The sequence below is a fragment of the Colius striatus genome, chromosome Z, assembly GCF_028858725.1.
Source record: "Colius striatus isolate bColStr4 chromosome Z, bColStr4.1.hap1, whole genome shotgun sequence".
Lineage (NCBI taxonomy): Eukaryota > Metazoa > Chordata > Aves > Coliiformes > Coliidae > Colius > Colius striatus.
In genome coordinates this window covers 18,164,077-18,187,321 of record NC_084790.1, presented here as the reverse complement: position 1 = coordinate 18,187,321, position 23,245 = coordinate 18,164,077, and the positions used below count along the sequence as shown (strand labels likewise).

The 23,245-nt window shown below is 37.3% G+C and overlaps 1 protein-coding gene across 6 annotated transcripts in view; it reads left to right on the top strand.

Moving 5' to 3' along the window:
• The first annotated feature begins 1,955 nt into the window (after window positions 1-1,955).
• ELAVL2 (ELAV like RNA binding protein 2) overlaps window positions 1,956-23,245 on the top strand; it is a 46,774-nt gene continuing 25,484 nt past the window's right edge. For 3 of the 6 annotated variants that reach the window (XM_010195497.2, XM_062017954.1, XM_010195498.2), the window contains exons 1-2: window positions 1,971-2,042; window positions 4,400-4,640. In XM_010195497.2, coding sequence (XP_010193799.1) covers window positions 1,971-2,042; window positions 4,400-4,640 — 313 coding nt within the window. Of the gene's footprint in view, window positions 2,043-4,399; window positions 4,641-23,245 lie in introns of all 6 variants that reach the window. The other 3 variants (XM_010195496.2, XM_062017955.1, XM_062017953.1) reach the window with 3 other exon arrangements.

The following is a 23,245-nucleotide window of genomic DNA, read 5'->3' as shown; positions in this document are numbered from 1 at the left end:
ACTGATTTTATTAAGTTTCGAATGCAGTAACTGATGATCTGTTTTAGTAATCTGAACTGTAATACTGTCTCTGAGGCTAACGGTCAGCGCTTATTAATAATGTTAGCAATTCTTCAGAGGTTCAGTATTCTCTAACCTTTTGGAGGTTATTCGCAGTTTGAATTCTCTGTTAATGTGTCGTAATCTTAAAGTACAGTCTTCACTTCAGAAACTGATTTTTAAAATTGCTTTTTTTCTTTTTCTAGCAATATCCCTTTTTTCTTCAGGTCACATAAAAGTATAGATAAAAGAGTAAGAATTCTAGTTTTCCATACTAGCTGTAAAGAACGTTCTATACAGCTTTGAAAGTAATACAAGTTGTAAAAGAAGGTAGAGCAGAACTTGGGTTTGACGCCATGGTGTGTGGTAAGGAACTGACTTAGACATTGATGCAAGTATGTTGTGGAACACTTCAGTAATAGATCTTCTGCTTTTCTTGAGAAGTGCTGTGATGCTTGAAGGCACGGTGAAGTCTTTGTAGTGAGTACACTGAAGTCTTGTGCACAAAAGCTGTTCTATAAGACTTTGTCATCTTCAACCCATGGTTCAGGAAATCCGGTCATGCAGCTTTGCTGAGAGCCAGAGATCCAAATATATCACCCTGTGCACATAACTACCCTCAGTGTAGGACAGAGAATTTTGTAGACCTCTAATGTGGTCCCCTTAATAAAGCTTAAGAGACTTTCTGTTTTTCTTGATGTAATAAGCAGTTCATCAAACATACCTGCTTGTGGAGAGTTCAGAATTGCAGTTGTTACATTGTTTTTTGGGTTGAGATAGACCTGAGAGAATGGAATGCAAGCATGCAGCTGATACTGAAGCTTCAGTGTTTTGCATAGAAAGATTGTTAAAAGTCTTTATCAACCCAAGTTAGAAATCAAGACCAGACACGAAGGCAGCTAACCATATGGACTTTGGTAACAAACAAGACTAATTTACACTATTTTAAACCAGAAAAAATAATTTCAAATTATATGTTTCTAAGCCCTGGATGGAGCAGCCATCCGAAATCTTGAGTCCTTGTTTTTTGTGAAGTTTAGATTTACCTCATCTGCTAACCAGTGGCAAGATCTCAATCTCAAGCTGTGGCAACAGTCAGAAGTCTTCCTGTTTCTGCCAGTAGGTGGTTATATTCAACATCTGTACTGCAAGTGGTCTGTTAGCTTTTGTGGTATCCTAGAACTGTTCAATTAAAATCCAGCTGAGTTTGCAATGATTTGTTTAACAATGAAAAACAGTGTGCGTGGGGACAAAAATATCCTCATGAAGAACTTTCATGTGTGTTTTGCTCCCACTGTTCCACTTGAGAAATCCTTGACTCTGTTGCTACTTGTATGTCCGGTGGTACTCTTAAACAGCTATTGCAAGGAAACTTACTGAATGCTATCTGATAGATTTTAATTTACTTAATTGTTAAAGCCAGAGAATTTTAGAAGACTGGATTCTAGCGAAATAGTTTATTACCATGTGTATTTTCTTGTGGGCTGGGAAAGGCATGTAATGAGAGCTGTTTTTTCTAATGGTACAGGGTCATCTTGTGTGCTAATGGAAAATCAACTGACTGTGTTATCTATCTTTCCTCTTCCTTAAGTCTTGAGGAATTAAATTTGGCTTGTGGTGTAGTTCATTTTAGGCATGGTGTGGTTCTGGAGATAGTTTAGGGTAGATGCAGGGTTTACTGGACTGCATTATCTTTTAAATCTTCTTACATGAAATAAGATGCTTATTTTTAAGAATAATAATTTTTAAACTTATTTTGGAAAGATTAGATTGGAATTGCCTCAAAACCAATTAAGCCACACTGCATGGACGTGCTGGGAATATAAACGCAATTACTGTAAATTTGTACAAACTGATTTGTTGCATTATCTTGCTAATCTAACATATGGTACTTTTTGTGTCCATATTGCAGACGGCAACTCTAAACTAACATGGCAGTCAGACTGTGTGATGTGGCTTCTCTGCTTAGAAGTGGTTCGTGGGCAGCAGAGCCTTGGACTGGGGTCTGTGGGTTTTTTCTTAAATTCTGTAGGCTACTTTTTTACATGTTAATAGTGCTGAGGCCATACCAAACTCTTAATCTCCCATTTGGAATGTTATCTTTCTTTTATGTTTCATTACAGGCTGTAGGTTGTGTCCCTATTTGTGAGAGCCTAGAACACAGTGGTGTACTGGTGCCCCTCTACTAATGTCAATTAGATTTCAGTACCAATTAAAAATACCCAGTGGATAATTGAAGAGTAGTATTGTACTAAAATGGTTTTGGTATGGTCTGAATGCTAAATCACAGTAACTTAAACCTGTGTACTGTGTATTTCTGATTACTATTTTAAAATTATGTGTCTTATTCTAAGAAATTATTTGAAAACTGTAAGTTTATCTCAAACTATTTTTCTGGGTAGAAAATATTTAGTAACTACTGAAGATGTACTTTGTGAGTTATGAACAGTTGTATTCAACCTATCAATGGAGTATGCATTATTTGTAAAACATATTAGTATCACTTCATTCAGACCAGATGGTTCTATAGCTGAGAAATGCTGTAATTTCAACACACACAGGCTACTGCAGCTGTTCACTTGAATGTTGGCTTAGGATCTCATTCTTGCCACCTGAACATGAAAATAAATGTGCAATTACGTGAGGATTGTTTGTTGTCCTTGCTAAGTCCTGCTAATTTTGATCAATGAATACTTTGAGATAACGCGGGGGTGGGGGAAGCAGTCCCAGAGAGCCTCAGTCAGAGCACAGCATTTGTGGCTACTAGCTCTGCCAGATATATTAGTGTTTTGAAAATTAATTTACCTTAATTGAGTTCATCTACTTTCTCACCTTTTCAGAAGACTTGTTTTATTAAAGTGCAGGAACAGGTTAGCCCTTGAAGTTTATCACAAGGGAAGAAAATGTTGTTCCAGTTGTAGCTCCTTGAGAAAACTAGAGCACATTGCTATATTAAATGTCCTTAACGGATACATCTTCACTAACAAAAGATGCTTTTTTGTTAGGCTGAGGTAACCTCTTGGATAATACTTCTCTATGCAGAACTTAGAAGTATATTCCCAGGAATTTCTGATTTATAGTTTAAGATACTCGGCGACCTCCCTCTCATTTTTAGGAAATGCAAATTTGCATTCTCTGTGTACAGTTTACCTACCAGCTGTTCAGCTATACCTTGCATATAATATATGCACCTTTGACCAGGACAGTTAGGACAGATACCCTTCAGAGACCCTGACGTGATAATAGTTTTGTGGTTTTTTTTTTTAATGAGAGAATTCCTAGAAGTTTAAGTATGAGGTTGGATTTCAGTGGTTGCTGGATATTTTCTTTTTAAGGAACGTTCTTGATGAATATTGCTTTTGTGCTGAAATGTTTATTACTGGAGAATTAATTAATAGATATTTCTGTTGGCTGAGGCTGCCCAAGTTTTGGATATTAGGGCGGCATTAAAATCCTCTGTATTTACTGACTGGTACCATTCAATGGTTGACTGAGATGGCAGAGAAGTTTTTGTACGTGTCGTAGCTTGTGGGCAAGTTCTGAAATATCTCCAAGTGATTCCTACTGTATCTGCCAATCATGTAGTCGGTTACTTTTGAGGTGAAACATGGTAGTTTCTGGAGTTGTGCTCACACCCATAATTTGATGTCTGAAAGTAAATCAACTTAAAGTATCAAATCTAACTGTTTTCAGGGTGCAGGGGAGGGAAGAAGTGAGAACTGGGACATGTCAGTTTAATGAAATAAAAGCATTTAGAAACCTACTTTTAACCTTTGACAAAAAAAAGATTGACCTAGAGGCTATCAAGGAAGTTTGTTTTCCATCCCAACACATTCCTTTAGGGAGATAAAATAGCTCTTTAAATTACCGATTTTGCTTTCTGCTAGTCCTTATGAGTAATAGTCTCAGGATGTAGTAAACACTCACCTCTTTTTGAAAAAAAGCAAATACTATCACTTGAAAAGCTATATTTTGTGTTGAGTTGTCAGTTGTGAATTAATAGAAGTAGCTACCATTGCAACAGGCCAACTCGACTCGGTAGCTTCTAAACTTCAAAGGCTTGTAATGCCCCTAAATGGAGGGAATAGGGAAGGGTGGAAACAAAGATTTTAGCATTGACTTAATTGAGAGAGCTGCTAGAAGATTTAAGTCACAACTTGATTTGTCTGTAAATTTTTAAAGTGTTGCTTTGACTTAACAACTAAAATGCTTCTGTATTGGTGGGGTTTTTGCATACAGAGGTAGTACATGGATGACCCTGGCAATACCATTTCTGCATAGTTTCTAGGTTTTTGTGTAAACTTTCCTAATAGTTTGCAGAATACGAATTTTGATAGTTCCTGTTTTCTGTGTTTTTCAGCAGGTAATTGCTGCCATGGAAACACAATTGTCTAATGGACCAACCTGCAATAACACAGCCCATGGTTCAACTACCATAAACAATTGCTCATCACCAGTTGATTCTGGGAACACAGAAGACAGCAAGACCAACTTAATAGTCAACTACCTTCCACAGAACATGACACAGGAGGAACTAAAGAGTCTCTTTGGCAGCATTGGTGAGATAGAATCCTGCAAGCTTGTCCGGGACAAAATAACAGGTATGTTGGCTTTGGAGTTTGTTGTATCTATTTGTTTTTCCAAGCAGTGAGTTGTCAGATGGTGTTTTGCAATTCTGTTAAACCATGCAATGAAGTCAGAATAAAACAATGCTTATATTGCTAGTCAGAAGGAGCTTACGTTTATTATCTAGATTCTACACCCAAAAATTGCCTTTATTTGCGTTTTCATCTGAGTGCTATAAATATTTACAGGCCATTTAAGTCTTCTAAGTATTAGGATTTTTAGAGAGAAGTTTTACATGTGGAAGAGCAGATACTTACACAAGGTTTACTTGAGTTTTTGACTCCCTAATCTGTGCACCTGAGGTGGTAACAGTGGTTGACGGTTTTTCTGCTTTATCATCTCACCTTGGATTTTTTCCCCTTTCTTAAATATGTCATCACAGAACTCTTACCATCTTCTCTAATTGGCTTGGCTTTGACCAGTGGCAGGTCTGTCTTGGAGCTAGCTGTCACTGTTCTGGTGGACATGGAGGAAGAAGCTTTGAGCATCTTCTCACAGAAGCCAGCCCTTCTGTCCCACCTACCAAAAGCTTGTCAAGCAAACTCAATAGAATGAGTTATTTTAATGCTTGACTTAATTTCTACTTTGTAAGTTACCTAAAAAAGAGACATGTCCATACTCAGGCCTAAGAGAGAGGATGCTGTACTTCTGAGACTGCCTGAACAGGATTAAGTCTCGATCTTTTCTACTGACTATTCTACACATTTTACTAATTTAAAATTCCCACAAAGGAAGAGAATCTTGCCTAAGCAGCATGATTTTTAAAAGTTGATTGGCAGAGCATATACCTCTGTCATAGTGAATTCTCTAGGCCATGCTTTATGACTGTCCCTCAGTTAGAGATTTCTGACAACTTACCCTCCCTGAGATACAGAGCATTGAGCTGCACAAAATGAGTCAAACTAAGAGGCTGCTTAAAATCCAGCACTGATCCTTTGAGATCCTTGTTGAATAGTCTCTGTCTGACTTCTGTGCTATTGAATGAAGGTTGTTTTTCCTCTCCTTTGGATCCAAAAGACCAGCATTTTTTCCCCATAGCAGGTGGCTGTTGCACTTAAGTATAGTTAACGGTTAAATCTGTGAGTACTCTGCTTCAGCTTGGTAGCCTTGGCTACTGAAACCACTACTTTTTGTCCTTCTGGGCTGACCAAACTTCCAAGCAAAAGTTTCAACATAAAAAATGTTTTTGGAGATGCCAAAGAAACTAGGTTGGGCTGATGCCATATCTTTCTGTCTTTAGCTGATGGCTAGTTAATGCGGAAAACAAGTCTGTCTTCTTTATAGGTATTTACGTCAGTGCTTGGAAACAAAAGGTCTTTTACTTTGTTTCCTGATATTTTCTTGTGGGAGTAGAAAGATATAACTGGTACTTGATCAGTTAGTGAGGTGGATATTCTAAGTGGTTTGTCTTGCAGATCTGAGTTCACATATTTAGCATTCCTTACTAAAATTGCTTAAGGATTACATACTTCTCCCTATTAAGAGTGTGCTCTGCTGCAGGCACACAAAAGTGAGCCTCAGGGTGTTAATGATGGATGTGCAGATTGCCCACATCCTTACATGATGATTTTGATGTTTTCTGTGCTAGAAGCTCACATTGCTGCTACTTGATGTCAAAAGATTTCTTGCCTGGAAATAGAATGGAGCAAAATTTAATTGCAGACATATTGTTGGAAGGTGTGAGGTCATTCTGTATAGTGTAAAGTGATGCTGAAGAGGGATCCTGAATTAAAATTGCATTAATTGTAGGTTAGAACTCCAGGGCCAAAACTATTGGCTGTAAGAGTTGATGTTTTTACTTTGTCAGAGAACAGTGCTTTAGCTTTGAGGCACACATTCAGCTGCCAGCTAAAACATTGCATGAGCCTTGTTCCAAAAGGTTTTAGGATAAATGAGGTTGAGGAATACATTGACTGACCTTATAACTGCATTGGGAGTAATATTTCTGATTTAAGTAGCCTGAAGCAAGATTACTTTGTGTTTGTGGATGCAAGGTGGGGAATACTGTAGTGCCACGCCTGTTCATAATTTTTGGGGTTTCTACAGAGAGTTCTTGAAAAGCAATTTTTTCCTCTTTGTTCTATGATGTAGAACAGAGACTGTTAACAGGTTTCTGTGAAGGAAGAGAATAGGTGTGAATTTCAGAATTACATTGGTTTAATTCCTTCGTTAAAACAATATTTTTTTTTTCCAATCTTGAATGAACTGTTGTGAGAGATAGATACTTCGAAGTTCAGAGGAGAATAAAAATTAAACACTTTCATACAGGCTGAGCTTCAAATAAGAATTGCTAAGGGGAAAAGCTTTGGTCTGCCTTTGCCTAATTCAGGATGGTCCATATCAATATTAGATACATTCTCTGGCTGCTTTATGAGTTGAAATGTTATTTATGATGTACTGAGAGCTGTTTGTGAAGCACTGAGACAGTTCTAATATAGGAATGCTAAGAAATCTGGTAGTATCTGCATTGGCGGATGAAATGAAACATGCAGACAAACTGTTTCTCATCAATAAAATATTTTTAAATGAAGAAAACAAGAAATTCTAACCTATCTGTCCATATTAGCAGTCAATGTCAGAGCCCCAGACCATACCTCACCAATGTGATCCACTAGCAAATTTCTGACATGAAGCCTGCTACATACCAAGTCACCAATACCGTGTTGAAGTTTGGAGGGATCAAGGATGAGTGCTGTCATCTTGACCTAAATACTGTGGATTTGAACAAAATTATCCCACTCTTATTTAATACTCAGTCTGTAGTCCTATCTGCAACACTGCAGTGCTTTTAAGACTGCATTATACCAGTGCCCCCATTCCTTAAAGATGTCTGCATAGCTTTTAGGATTGAGATGAGTTGAACCTGAGGGCATCCTTGCCTCTGGAAAACCTGTTGGAGGGAAGGTAGGCACCTTGGAGTTCTCTATTTTTTTATTTTATGGTAGTAGTCTGAAGCTCTTTTTCTAAAGATTTGTTCTAATAGTTTCAGTAATGCTTTTTCCATGGAGTAGAATTTAAGACAATTGTTTCAATCAATGGTTATAGGTCATTGCAGCGTACAAAGTGTATGTCTTTTATTGATTTTCCTCTGAGTTCAGTTGTGAAGGAGATAGAGAAGAAAGCTGAACTACAGGAGGTTCCTCGTGGTCATCTCCAAGCACACAGTTCAAAAGAGCAACCTACTGTTGGGGTGCTATTAGTAGCTGAAGTTTGTGTTCAGTTAATGGAAAAATGCTGAAAGTATTCTTAGCAAGAATTTAAAATAGCTGGTTGCTGTCTTGTTGTTTTACTGAAGGTAGAGAAATTAAACCTTAATACTAATGAAGATGTTAAAGGGTGCTGAACAAGAGTATCCTCATGTGAGAATCCCATAAACAGAAGCAGCTTCTGAGAAGTGGGATATGAATGTTACTTGCTTTTAGTTACTAACCAGAGAATGTGTTCAGAGAGGTACATTGTGTCCAAGTGTCTTGGAGCCTGTTAACTCTTTCATGCTTTTGACTAATACAGGTATGTGTAAATACAAGGTACAAAACTACCACCTAAACTAATGTCAGCTGTATGATAGGTTGCAGGCCCTGGTCTCAACAAAGCATTTTAGCTGATTACTTATCTGCTCTAGGTAGTTGTTTAATTTTGTTTTTTCAGTCCTGCTATGTATCTAAAAGCAGAAGATAACATTTTATTTCATCTAATGTTAAGCATGTGTAATCATAAAAAATTAAGCGAAAAATAAATGTAAGGGAAGAAGGTGAAATAGAACGGAGTCTAATTGTCAAACTCTCCTTGTTCAAGCACTTAAAAGCACAAACTTTGTGTTTGTGCAAGACACAAGTTTAGCAGCTGTTGACAAAATGCAAGGGACAGTAATAGCTATCACTTGAAATTAGGACTTACTGTAGTATAGCAAACTGCATTTTCTAGGCCTACCTTTGTGGAGCTTGAATATAGATAAAAATCAATGTGCTGTCTTTAAAAAGACTGGACTACTTTTTGAGACTCCTGTGTCTTCAGTGCAAATTGAATTGTACGTGCAGAAGACAAATGCTTAGTTTTTGAGTTAGGAAATATTCACCACATTTTCAGGCTTTTATTTTTTTGTAATTTACTCAGGAATGCTTGTGGACTTGTTAGCTGAACTGAAACTGTGGAGTTCAGACTCATTTCAGAGACTGGCTAAAATTAGATGTCATAAATTTGGAAGAATTTCTTAGTTTTCTAGGCTTCAAAGCTGCTGTACTGTTCTCATAATTATCATATACTCATAAAAGTAATATTTTCTCTAAACTTGTTTGTTGATAGGTCAGATTTTCTTGTCTTTTTGACTGTGTTTTGAATTAGCAATAATGTAGATGTATAGACTTCTATCTATGGTTTAGCATGTTGGCTAGTACTACCTAGAAGATGAGGCAGGATATTCTTAGCAATCTAGCCTGGAACAATATTTCATATCCATAGACTCATGTATCTGTGAAGTCCTGGTGATACTGTTCCATGTAATACAAGGAACCAGGTACTACCCACCTGAAGGTTTCTTTCTGTGTTGCTTCCTGTTGTCAGACTTGCTGCCTTCTAAACCTGAAGGCAAAGAGAAAGTAAATTCTAGGACATTCTTGGTCCTCCCTGTTAAATGGGCCTGTTCACACTTCCAGAAAATTGTTGGTGCAGCTCAGTATGTTTGCAGTACAAGTACAGCAATACTTTCCAGTTTTTACTTCTGAAATGTCACATGTTCTGTGTCTCTGTTCAAGAACCACAGTAATAAGTGCAAAGACTTCTGGGTTGGTCATAGAAAGATACATGTATAGAACTGAATGTGATATCACCAGATTTGAGTATGTTGTTAAAAGCAATAATAGTTCTAGGAACACTGGTCATAGCTCAGTGCATACAGTGTGTCTGTGTACAGTCAGAGCAAAGTTAGGAGGGGTTCTATGCTGTCAGAGTGTTCTCCTCCAGTGCAGAGTCTGAAGAATAACCTTCTGATAATGCCGAATTGTAGTCTGCCTAGACAGCTAAGCCTGTGAGATGGAGGTTTTGTCTTTCTGTGTTCCAAGTGCTTTGTCTAAGCAGAGCATGGGTGAAACACTGATCTCTTAGTTACAGCTCTTAAGCTTGCTATAACTTTACAATAATCATCTGGTAATCAACAGAAAGTTATGTGTTCCCAGTGGAAGCAGTAGAAAGTGTGTTGTCTGACTGGCTATTTGAATCTAGAACTTGTGAACTGCATTAACCTCCAGAGTTTTCTCTACTTTTGTCATACTGGTGCAAAAACTTGTAGCCCATGTTAGTGTCTGGCAAGAGCAGAGTTGTTGGAAACTTTGTCTTGTCAGTGCTACTGCAAAGCTCTTGACTTTCTGTAAGTGATTCTCTTAAATTTCAGAGTAATCTCATTGTTCAGTTCAGTTTAAATTGGCAATTTCTGTATAATTTCTTGTCACTGTTGCTTTGAACAATGTTAGCTTAGTGTGTGACTAATTCTAGGGCATTTAACTAACCTTACAGGAATATGAGAAGCACGTATGGTCTTCTACTTACACTTTAATCTGACTCCAGACTTGATGCCTTGAAGTGCAGTATGTGGAGATGAGGTGGGAGATGAATGAGGAAAGTCATTTTCCTTCATGTCTCAGAGGAAGCAAGAGAAGACGTAGTATGGGATGTCTGCAGAGTGACTTAGTGTGCAGAATGACTATTCATCCACAGTTTAGAAAGTTTTAAGTGTTTCCATGAGAGAAAATTTGAGAGGATAGGCAGTTAGTAGCTGAAATTCCAGGTGTTTTGTTCATGTAGCACAAATGCCTGGTACAAGAACCACCATGCGAATGAATGGGCTGCTACAACTTTGCCACTTAGCAAAAGAGGTTTGTGATTTTTGCAAAACTCACCAACTCTATCCTCAGTCTTTACTCTGAACTGCTTGGTGTTTGCAGTGCTGTGCCACTATAATCCATCAGATGTTTCTGCAAGGTTTGGAGTGCACTCAGGGTGGTAGACTTGAGTAGTTTGGCAGCTGCTCCTTTGTGATGTGTTGTGTCTTGTGACAGGCAGGAGTTCTTGCTAGCTGCTGCTTAGTGGTGTGCTGGAATAAGGGACGAGTTCTGTCAACCTGACAATTTCTGATTTGGGCAGAGATATGGAGAAAAGGTACTGCATGGCAAACTGCAGGATGCCTTCTGTGGAACCTGAATCAAATGTGGAATCAAGAATAACAATCCAACAGGACTGAAGGCAAATTTGTAGTTATATATGGTGACTAATCTCTTTTTCTGGGGCAACTGCTTAAGAAGTAAGATTTCTTGAAGCATAGATTTTCTGGGTGTCAGTGTGAAAGGATTGTTCTTAATGTAAGCTTTCCAGTTTTCCAGAGAGTCCATGTTATAAACTGCAACTGTTGAAGTGTAGTCTCTTATGTGGTATAGGGACTCTAGTGTGGTAATCAAGTAATTTTGGACTTCATATGCTTGTTAGAAGACAGTGCAACAGCAGAACTTGGACTACATACAGCTTGATGGCTGGAGTACTGTCCTATGGTCTGGACCGTAGAAATAATCCTGAAAGAGTTATGTTTCCAAACAAGCTTTATATGTGGATCTAGGGCACTACTAATGCAGAATTGCCTTATGCCTGTCTTTATTGGATCCGATAGTTACTCTTCTCTGATTCTACATGTTGCTAATTAATGTTATTGAATAGGACTTAGTGGCATTTACTATTCTCTTTCCTAGTAAACTGCATAATTTATTGCACTTTGCATGTTTCTTGGTAGTGAGCCACGAAAGCAAGTGGAGTTTGAAGGAACTTGTTTCATCTTATGTTGCTCAGACACTTGATGGTCATTGCACTTCCACTTACTTTTTCCTCTTTTGCAGCCATGACACTATTCTGACCTTTCAGAAGCTTATAGGCTTTGCTTTTGGAAATAAAAAGGTAGAAAAAACCTGTTTGACTAAGTCTGTTCTAGGAATTCTGTTACGTTGCCTAGTTAGTTCTTACTACAGATATTGTGGAAATAAGCTGTTTTTTAAATCGTTTATTCATCCATACATTAAACTGAATTAATGAGCTGATCTCAGTATACAGTGTAAGCAAGGGCTTGATATTTTAAAACTAAAAGGCTAAATATGATTAAATACCTCTCTGAAGGTAGTGTATCAGAACGTCTTAATTGATTTATTCTACTTTTCAGCAAGCACTGTGCTTTTTGCTGGGGATGAATGCAGTATATATTCTCTTGCACTTTTCTGCAGACAAAAAAAAATTCAGTCTTGTCAGCGATTGCAGTAACTTTTAGGCCTGTGAAAGCACTGAGTCTTGAAAACTGGTCCTGGTCCTCAACTGCTCTGGGGACATATTGTGTGCTTTTAGTGGAGGTAGTGCTTTCCACTTCCACCTTGAGAGTTCCCAGGCTGCCTGTTTGGCATGTTTTATCACTGCTTACTCTTTTGTAGGTGCTTGTAGGCATATATTGCTATTAAGTCCTAGTAATTCTAGCCCAGCTGTTTGAATAAATGTTAATTCAGGTGGAAATTAGTGTGTGCTAAAACACCTCGAGTAATTTCAATCTTTTACAGGTATCACTGCCTTTCAGGATAATTCTGCTGTGAGATTAATGCAAAGTATTTATATTAAGGCGTGTTTCAGTGTTTACTTCAGTTTGGGTAGTAGTGTTACTGACCTGCACAGCCTGAAGACCTGTCATACTGAGGATGTCATGTGGATTATAAGGATCTGGGTATCTCTACAGAAAGTGGGTACTTCCCCTCTGCCACCACAAGCAGAGTGAGTGATACTTCAATCAGCAGGTAGTCCTAGATGTTAAATATGTGCAAGGATCTTTCTTTATCATCCTGTATTTATTTTTATCTTGCTATATGGAAGCACTTTATTGATACATTTAATTTTTTTTCATCACGGTACACTCAAACTGACAGTTCTTACAGTACAAATTTGCCAAGCTAACATCATGGCTTTTGTGTATGTCCGCAGAAAATTATTTCTTACACTATTCTCCGTGGAGATTTTTTTTTTTGGTCTTCGAGTATGCCAAGTGTTTTTAGAACTAGTTAGGAAGTTGTAGAAGGCAGCAGAAGAAAAATGTGAAAGCCTCTGGTTTTAGTGGCATAATACTCTGAGGCATTTGGTAGAGCTGGCTAAAACAAGAGATGACTTCTAATCTGAATTGTTTCCTGTCTTCTGAGTTTCTGGAGTTGTTAAAAAGTGTATTTATTTTCTCAATGTCTTTCTGGTACATTCAGTTAAGCAACAGCTCTTTTGGAAATGCATTTGAAGCCTAATGTCGCTGCACAGTGGTTATGAAGTATTGCATCTATAGCAAGATGCATTGATTATCTCCTACCTACCTCCTTTTCTTGGTAACTAAAAAAAAAAGAAATCTTCCTTCTGGAAGAGTTTTGCTGTATTCCTATAAGAATTACTTTGTAGAGATGTATTTTGATTTCAAGTAATAAAAATATCAGCTTTTCTGAGCATATTCTTTTCCTGTGTGTGCTCACTGACTGTGATAAAACTGCTTGTTTTCCACTACTTAATATTGCAGATAAGTAGTTGTTCTTGTTTGTTAATCACAGCTATTAAAACTGAAAGAAGGATATTCCCGTTTGACTACTTGCAAAGACATATTTTTGAGTTCACAATTAACACATTGTAGGGAGAGAATTTATCTTTTGTTAACAATTTGCTGGTTTTCAGTCCTCAGTAAAGACACTCTATGTGACTAAAAGAAAAACTGCAAGTTAACTTTTCCCCCCAGAGCACAATTTGCAAAAGTAGTTTTCAAACTTCTGATCACAGTGTATTTTAGAATGTTGGTATGGGGTTTCTTTCCTGAAAGAAGCAGAAAAAAATCCAAAAATAGTATGTGTTAAAGTGAAGTTTGGGGAAAGAATTTGTGTTCAAATGTCATGCTAGTTAGTTATTTGGATGCCCAAGTTGTTAACGCATGCTTCTGAACACCCCAGCAGTAAAACAAGATGGTTTATCCACCTGGTTGTTAAAGGTGAGTAGGTGGTATAATGGGCCATAATATTTTACACTAATATCCATATACTCCTGACAAGAAACAAATTAACTACAGAAGAGAACTTCTCAGCTGCATAGAACATGTTACTGCTAATAGTGGTATTAAAGGATAAAGCCAGCATTCAAAAAAGTAACTGACTCAGCAAATTCTGTGGTATACTTCCACCCTGGCATAGGAAGGAGCTTCATTTGTAGTGCATGAGGTAATTTCTAAGCAAGCATGCTGCCTAGGTAAATCATTACCTCAAATAATTCATGGTTCTTGATAGTTAATATTTCAACATGAGAAGCTAAAAAAGGCAAGACTGTCAATTTTCAGTGCTAGTGCTGCTTAGTATCTATAAATAAATGCCTTGTTACTTTTGCTTGTGTAAAAGCATATACCTTCCTATTCAGTCCTTACTTCCAACTCTATTTTTGAGGGTTCAGTTTTCTTGTGTGGACATAGTATATCAGTTAGTAACCCTCAGTTAATGTTTTGTCTGGTCAAGTTCATGTAAATCTCAGCCTGTAGGAAATAACTAGAGTTCTCATTTTTGTGTCTTAACGTAAACAAGCTTGTGTTGATGAAACAGCAGGTGATGTTCCTCATGTGTGAAAAGCTGTGCAAGATGTAAGGCTATGCAAGAGGATTGCACTAGGTTAATAAAAATATAGAGTTAAACGCTGTCTGAAATAAAACTCAAGCATCTATTCCTGAAAAGTCATCTTGTTTAGGATAGGTTGCAGTTCTGTTAATAGCCATTTGTTTACAGATGTAATCTTACTGTATAACAGGATTCAGAGCAACAGCTTATAAACTAGGTGTCAATTAATCTAGTAGTGAGCGTGGTTTACAGGTGTCTTGCAAGCTGCAGAACTTGCTAGCTCACTCGTGAGTTACGAGTATTCAATAGGTAGAATCCATCTACTGGAACTATGAGCGAACTACAGTTAAGTTGGGGATTGCTCTGCTCATGCAGTTGCCTTTTGTTTTGCTGAAGCTACTTTTAAAATGCAGTTCAAGCCTCAATGCAAAGGGCTGTGAGATGTGAACAATAGTTTACATTGGAAGTAAATCAGAAGAAAGCAATACTGACAAGTCTTCTGTGCTTATTCCTTTAGCCCTTTTTGTCAGAGAGAACATAGCTACTTGTTGGTAGTTTTAGGTACTGTTGCAAAGTTAAGTGAATTGCAAGTGTGCTTCTAGCCTTATTCAGTATTAGAACAACACTATGTTAATCTTTATCGCTTAAATCAGACATCAACTGGTGATTTATGAATGTTACCGTGAAAAAGAGCTGATACTAGCAGAGTGATCCTTCTGTCTTGGCACACAGCATGCTCTGTGGGCTTATCTCTCAAGAGGATTACCCTAGCATGTTCTGATGTCCCTTAACTGCAAATTTGGGCAGAAGAAAGGTTTACATGTTCCTTACTCCTATATCTGAAACTCCTCTCAATTTGCTGGTGATGTCTTGTGTGGCCACACTTGTTTACCTTCAAGACATAGTAGACTGTGTGACTACATGCAGTTTTGAGTTGACCCTAACACTGTGTCTTTTATGCAGTACTACTGTTTTTGGTTTTTTTTTTTGTGTGTGCTGCTCAGGGAATACATCACCAGTCAAATATTACAAGATCTGTGAAAAATTGAGTCAGTGAGATGAGCTTAAATGAGAGTGTTTGTATAAAGGCTTGTAATGTCCTGTGTTTCTTTTAACAGCGTTCTTCCACCAGTTCATGCAACTGTAGGAGTGATGAAAGGCAGAATAAAGCTTACTGTCAAGTATCTGTGAACTTGTTTTGCTTCTTTTTATGAAAATAGGAAGGTGGTTTGTTCTTACAGTACTTAAGTGGATGTTTACCTGTTAACATCATTCACAGAGACAGAATTTTATGGCTTTAAACAAAGTTATACTTAGTTTACTGAAAATAGTGTTTGATGTAAAATGAATACTTGCATGGCTAGTGGCAGAAAATGAGTTAGTATTCACTAGCAAATAGACTCTTTCAATCAAGGACTGGCTGAATCTTCAAGGAATAAAGCTTTGAAGGCAGCATATGTAGCTGAAGTTAAATTACAGAAAAGTTCCTCAGTCTGCTAAAATTGGTATGTGTGTTTTTTCTTCAGACTTGAAGACTTTGAGTTTCAGCTACTCAGGTTTACTACTTAACCTCACAAAAGTATGTTATTTGCTGTCATATATTGATGCAAATAGTATGGTGGTTTTTTTTTTTGTAAGACCAGCTTTCGTAGCATTTCTTTTGTATGATATAGTTCTTGTTGGTCATATTATTTTAAGCTATTATTTTGAAGTATGAGCTCTTGCAGAAATTGAAGTAGCCTAAAATGTCTGAAACATCACTATACTGAAATCAGTTACTCTGTTGTAGAAAAATCCCATTTTCTTTTAAATGTCTACTTATTTTCAATTTGTTTCATTTCCCTCTGTGGAGGGGAAATGTGTGAATGTGTTTTTTGCTATTGAGACTTAATTTTCTAGAGTATGGTTAGTTATGTGCTTGTGGTAAATGTTGGTACTCGACCATGAAACTAGTTTTATGGTTTAGTGCTGTGTATTGGTTTTCAGGTGTATTACTAATCAAGTGTTAAGTAGTGTTCTGGCTTTTTTTTTTTACTACTTATTTAGTATTCTTACCAAGATGATAATTTGAAATTTGAATTATAGTTTGGGTTGTGTTTCTTCTGATAATTGTCAGCACTCAATTGATGGGGCTGTTATTACTATATTACTTCTACATGTTACGTCGATGAATGAGAGGAAGAGAGGTGGAACTTATAAAGCTAGCTCTGCTTGCTCCTTGAATCAGTTTGTTTCATAGAAATCATTTAGTCTTAGCCCGTGTAAGAAGCTGAGTTCATGATGAAAAAGGCTTTTGAGAGCTCAGCCAACTTGCAGCATTCATTCTGGCTCTTAATTATTTTCTGTGGAAAAAGGCATTACCTGAAGTTGTTGCTTACTTTGTTTGGTCTGCAGACCTTAGAGGAATATTTAAGAATTCCAGACATAGTGTAGGATTAGCTGGAGTAGTCCGGTAACTGCTTCCAAAAGGAAGCTCGCTCTAGCCCAGCCGCAGGGACGTGCGAGAGCTCGTCCCTGGGAAAGAGCGATGGGAAAGAGCGGCCAAGGGCGCCCTCGTGTGGCGGGTGTGCCACTCTTCCAAAGGCCTCTCGCCGCCGCCTTCACAGGCAAGTGCTCTGGCTTACGGGAGTAGAGAGAACGTGGCTAAACCCTTATAGGAGATGAACCGGGAAGAAATGCAGCCATAGAATCTCTTCTGACACAGAAGTTCCTGCTTTTCAGCACTTGCTAGTCATCTGGCAGCAATACTATCGTATACTAATGGTGTAGTGCTGACAAAATTGCCAGCTGCATGCTGAGGTGAAGATCAAGTTCACAATTAGCTCTGAATTTTGACTGAGAAGATAGGCTTCTTACAGCCACGTGTGCAGGAAAATTATCTTCAGCGGGTATTTAGTGAGGACAATCATGAGGACACAGATTCATTAGGGAACTGGACACCAGGAGACTCCAAGAACACAAATAGTCTTGATACAGGACAGAAATTTCTGGAGTCAGACTTCTGTTTCTTCCCAAAAACACTGAGAAGACCTAATATATTAGAGGTGCTTTAATTTGCTACGAAATATAATTAGTCAGCTGTTCTCTGGTAATTATGTTATACAGAAGATAGTAAGCGTTATTTTCCAGGAGTGATAAGATGCTGCAAGACTACTGAAAATGCAGCACTTAAATTCAGGATGCGTTTGTAATCTCACACCTGGCAGGGACTCTTCCTGTGTGATACAGGTCTCACAATTTCAGAAGTAGCTTTTGAAAGGGCTTACTTAAAATCTGGTAAGTTAAAGCTCATACTTGTCTACCTTTGAAGTCTTTGTCTTAAGGTTTAATGTATTGTATATGACACTTGAGCGCTTTCATCCAAATTCTTGTTAAAAGGACTGCATAGTAACAAATGACTGAACTCTCTCTTACTATGCATCCATCCCAGGAGCATTGAGTAAAGAGCTGTTGAAGATACTGCTTTTGGTATTGGTGTCTGAAATAGTATTTCTTCTTGCTTCTGAACTGCCTACTGGCTTTAGGGAATGTTACTTCTGAAACTGACTGGAAGCTCACAGGTTGAAGATGTAACAGCAGCATTTTACAGCAATTCTGCCCTCCAATATCTGTCATAAAATAGACTATCATCCTTTGGCCATTGCAGAAGGTAACAGCTATACAGACATTCCTGCACAGTGGTCTAGTTAGAGAAGTTTCTTCTTGTTGAATGTTATAGTTACAGTTTATTTACTTTCACCTGTTTTCCAGGTTTACATTTATAGTAGTTAAAGAGAAAAGATCTTCAACTTATCCTTCAGGGCAGCTCTTTGATCTGAAGGCGCTTGTCCTTTCTGACTGTTTTAAAAATATAGTTTGGAGGAACTTAGCTGTTAAGTGGCAGCTATATTAAAGCTTTAGAAGACAAGCCACAGCCTGTAGGTGTTGTAGCTGCATCCAAAGAGAAAAAGGAAGGAAATTAATGTTGATGGGTATAATTTTTCTTGCAAGAAAAATTATCAGACAGACACTCACTATGAACATTGAGAGAAGATACTTTTTGTAAAACATCTTAATTTCTGATCTGATATGGTTGGCCTAAATGTCCCAATTCAACTGTGTAGCTGCTTAACATAACACTAGACTTTTAATGTGGGTTTGGAAAGAGGAAAACAATCTTGATTGGGGTACATAATTTAGTTTGGAATGTCTTTTCAGTTTTTTTATGTTCCAGTGTAGTTGGATTACTGTTTGGAAATAAGTTCTGGATTTTCCAGATAAACTGGAATCTTGGACACAGTGAAAACTGAGATAAACAAGCTACTAAGAGATATTAATTACGTATATTATTTACAGACAGCAAAACTATTGTTATATTATCATGTCTTTATTCAATACTATTTATATGTACTGCCCTGAGTCATAAGTTGCTGCCTTAGATAGGTAATCATCACTAGCAATCCAGCCTTTAAAACTACCATTAGACAGACAAAAGCAAGGAGGAGCCACTAGCTTTTAAAGTGCAAACACTTCATCTGAATCTAGAAAAATAATTGTTTTATGCTATAATCAGAATGTGTGATCTCTGCTAAGAGAAAAGTATGCATGCAGTTGAGAATGACAGCAGACACTGAGACACAAATGATATCCATTTGAAGAGACATCTTCCTAATCAAACAGGGGAGATTACCTCTATTTACTGTGGAAGTGGACTTAAGTGAATGCTATGGACTACAGCAACCATGAGAAAGGTCGGTGATCTGTTGCTCCACTCTTGATAATGTCATATTGTTCTCTGTAGAGCAAAGTTTATTCTTACATGACAGGTCTCCCTAGCTAGTGTCTTGGTGTTGAACTGGAGAATGTCTTGGGACACCTTTATTGTTTCATACAACCGATTATCTTACATGTAAACACTACTACAGCAGAGGATTTTTCTAGGTAGTAAGGTGCAGCAGTGTTTAGACAGCTTCAGTACCTTTTGTCTTTCATGTCACCAATTCTTGCTTATCTCTCGTGAATATTTTTTGGGTCAAAACAGGGCAATAGAAAAAATTACTTTGTCTCTAGATATCTTATTCCATCCTGAGTTCATGAGAACTTTGCATAAGTAATTAATGGTGACAAGTGAAGTGAGGTGGCTTGTAATTACTATTGAACATTCAGTAATTCTTCAATAATGTTTTCTAGGTGATGTAAATAACTGTATCTCGTGGAAGTGTAGAGTGTACAGTACAGTAGTGGCCCACTTTTTTATCCCACAGTGTTTGAGTTACCTTAAAGGAAAAACTAGATGTGACTTGGATTTTGCTAACGAACTGGTTAAGTTTCTTGATCTTTTTGACATTTATTCACTTGTGTCACATCTTCAGTAGTCCATCTTAAGTCTTCCTTGTGATTTTTATTTCTAAAATTCAAGTCTTGCAACAGGACTCTGTTAATAATCAGTGCAATTTAAAAATGTTCAAGCAGTTGCTGGAAATAACCAAAGAGACCTTTCATGTAACTAGGGTTGTAGAGTGAGATTGTTCCTATCCAGAAATTTAGATTTTTGTGTTCTCAGAAGGAAAGTATTGGTTTACCTGTTTGTGTATTAAAAGGGAAGGGTTCTTCTGTAAGACTATGACTACTTTTAAAGGCAAATTACTGTTAAGAATGGGCAAGAGGCATCATTTCTCTAAGATATACTTCATATGACCACTTCATCTGTTGATAGCATCCATTTGGCATTTTCTCGTAATATTATATAGATGGGTTTTCTTTGGGCTTTGACAACTCTATATAGTATTTAAACAGGCTTAGTTTATGGTAGGCAAGTAAACACTTGTGAAACAGCTTGGACAGAATAGAAGTAGTTCATTTGTGATTGTTATTCCTCTGATAAATATTGTGAATTAGAGCCTGTGCATTTTTAAAGCAAAAAAGAGTAACTTTTCGAAGCACAGTAGTAAATTTAGGAGCACTGTGGCTGTATCTTTAGACTTATTTATTTCCATCTTTCAACTTGAAACTTTTTTTGTCTTTTACAGACTTCTATTTGTGAAGTCTATCTACTTTTCTTCCCTAAATACTAAATCAGTGTGTTCTTTACTTGCTGCTTATTTAATGTTAAATGCCTTTATCTACAGTTTTGTAATGTGGATCTCCACTCAGTCTCTTGTATGGTTGTTTCAAACAGTGATTAGAATGGAGTAGTTTCACCACCTCACCTCTCAAAATCCATTCTATATGTTGACTGTAATGCCAAAAAGCAACTTGACATTATCTAATAAATTATTCTTTAATATGCATCATCATGATTCCTCGTGTTCAAATGATATTTGTGAAGCTCAAACTTGAAAAATAAATGGAATAATTTCTACTATTGAAGTGAATAGCATGATGCTTTCCAGTTCACATTTTCCTATAGGCCACATATTTAGAGGCTGAATGTTTGTCAGTGACCTACTTAGTGGTGAATATGTGTTCAAAGAGATGGCTCAGTGAAAAGAGCTTTTACCACTTAGGCCTGAGTTTGATTTTTGCGAATGTTACAAAAAATGCAGAAGTAATGAATGTAAACTTTCAAATCGTAACCTTATCTCCTTTGCTGTCTTACAGGCTTGTGAGGTGCACTTCTACTGCCATGTGAGGTTTTGGTTTTTAATCTTTTTTTATTGAAGGAAAATTCAAGTCAGACTGCTTTTCCTCATTCCTTTGATGTCATTTTGGCGACTTGAGATGTCTTCTTTTACCAATCAGTTGACTAGTACCACACCAAACTAATACTCAAGCATAAAATCTGGTAGAAACTGTACAGAAGCAATTTTTAACAGTGCTGCGACATAGCTACGAGAACTATTGAGGAGAAGCTCAACTGATAGCTTGAGCATGCAGTTTCTGAAGTATTGCTTGCATCTGTCAAAGAGTAGAGTATTCTCATTGAAGGTGGTGAATATTTCCTTCTTATTGTCACAATAATACACAAAAGTAAGAAGAACAGTTACTCCTTTCTTTAAGATAATCTAGATTAATACTGTTCATAGGTTTGGGATATCAAATAAATATCTGATAAGCACATAGAGGCTCTTCTCTCTGTTGGCTTGGATGGACCTACTCTGCAATGAGTAGAAAACTGTCTGGATATCCAGGCCTAGACAGTGGTGCTGGATAGAGGAGGGGGGAAAAAGCTACATGGAAGGAAACTTGTTTCAACTACACTAGCCAAGTGTTTCTGAGTAAAATACATGTGCAGTGGATATGCTGCTCTTTATCCATCTGAAATCCACAATCAGATGGCATTTATGTCTGGTGGGTACAGCCACAGCACTACTAGTATGGATTTGGGCTGAAGTCCTGTACATCAGTGAAACACTTGGAAATAATAGTATTCGTAACCCAGTTAGCACTTCTCTACTAAGTAAAAAATACCTCCAGCTGTCACATATGCTTTGCAATAATTCGGATATCTGATCAGTCACTTGAAATAGCTGTTTCCATTGCATTTTGTGAAATGCCAGTCAGGACTTTGTAAAATGTAGCCATCTGTGTATAAACTGGCAAATTTAAACAAGACACTTCCTTAACACAAGCAGGAGACTTAAGTGTGTTCTGTCAAGCATCTGACTCTAGTAATCAGGCTCAATTTCCAGTTATTTGTATGGCATGTTAAGAGCTAAGATTCATTTTTCTTATATTCTTCTGTGAAGAAAGTAACGTTTTGATTCAATTATTGATAATGTTTAATTGAAACACTAATATTCAGGCAAAATTTCAATCTCTTAAGTTTTACCTTTTTTTTTAACCTCTGCAAATATACAAAACCTTTGGAATATCAGATCTGAACACCTTTGAATTTTATAGCCCAAATTCAACAAAACTGAATTAAAGTAATTATTCAGAGTTATTGAGGGTGGAAGGAACTTTTTGAGATAATCTAGTCAGTTCCCTGTCTTCAAACAGTTTTTTCCTCAGGATAGTCTCTTTCAGTGTTTTACCACCCTTGCAGTGAAAGCTTTTTTTTTAACTACAAAATTGCAGAATAAACCTGCAGCAATTAGTTCAAGCTTGTCCTGAGTAAATTACTGGATTTTGTGCAGCTTCCTAGGCTAGACTAGTAGTCTTTGTCAAGTGTAACTAATAGAATGTCTCCAGAAGAACTTGTCATGAATGATATCATTTGTAACAGCTGGGTATGCTCTTTAGCCGAAGTGGTCTCGGTGTTTTAATGTGAAAAATAGATCTCATGAATACGGGAGTAGTAAAAATAACTTCTGCACATCTTTTTCCGCTCACTCTGGAATTAAGTATATGTACAGGGAACTTCTCACATGAAATAGCTTTCTCTTTAGGATTTTAGCATGTTTAAATGGGTTCCATCCTAAGATGAATAGTAATGCCAGAAATCATCATTTCTGTTTTGGGAGATGAGACTAAAATAAAAGCCATACACAAGAAACATCCCTTTACCATACTCTCTTTTGAAGGCACTGCGGGGAAGAATTCCTGCAGACAATAGGAGTGATGGAGGTGACAGAAATTGCTCTGCTGAAATCAAACTAAAAAGGAAAAAGACTCTTCTAGGATAAGGAACATGGCTATATCTAGGTAGAGCTATAAATGGGTACATTTATACATAAATCTGTCTGCGTACTTCCACATTGTTTGAGAAACAGATTTGCTGAGGTTGGAGGCACTCCTGGAGATGATGCAGTCCAACTTTCTGCTAAGAGCAGGATTGTCTGGAAGCTCAGGAATTTGTCCAATTGGCTTTTGGGCATTTTTTGTTGTAAATTGGCATATATTAACTTCCTAGTGACTTCAGCTAGCCTATTTGTGCTTTTGTGTACTGTCTTGAGGAGGAGATAAGAAACAGTGGGGGTAACTTTGTGGCGTGGGGGAATGGTGGTGTCCTCTAATGTTTGGTGGTATAGTAGACTAACTTTTGTACAAAGTCATGAATACCAGCAGTGGTAGGCTTATTACTGAAC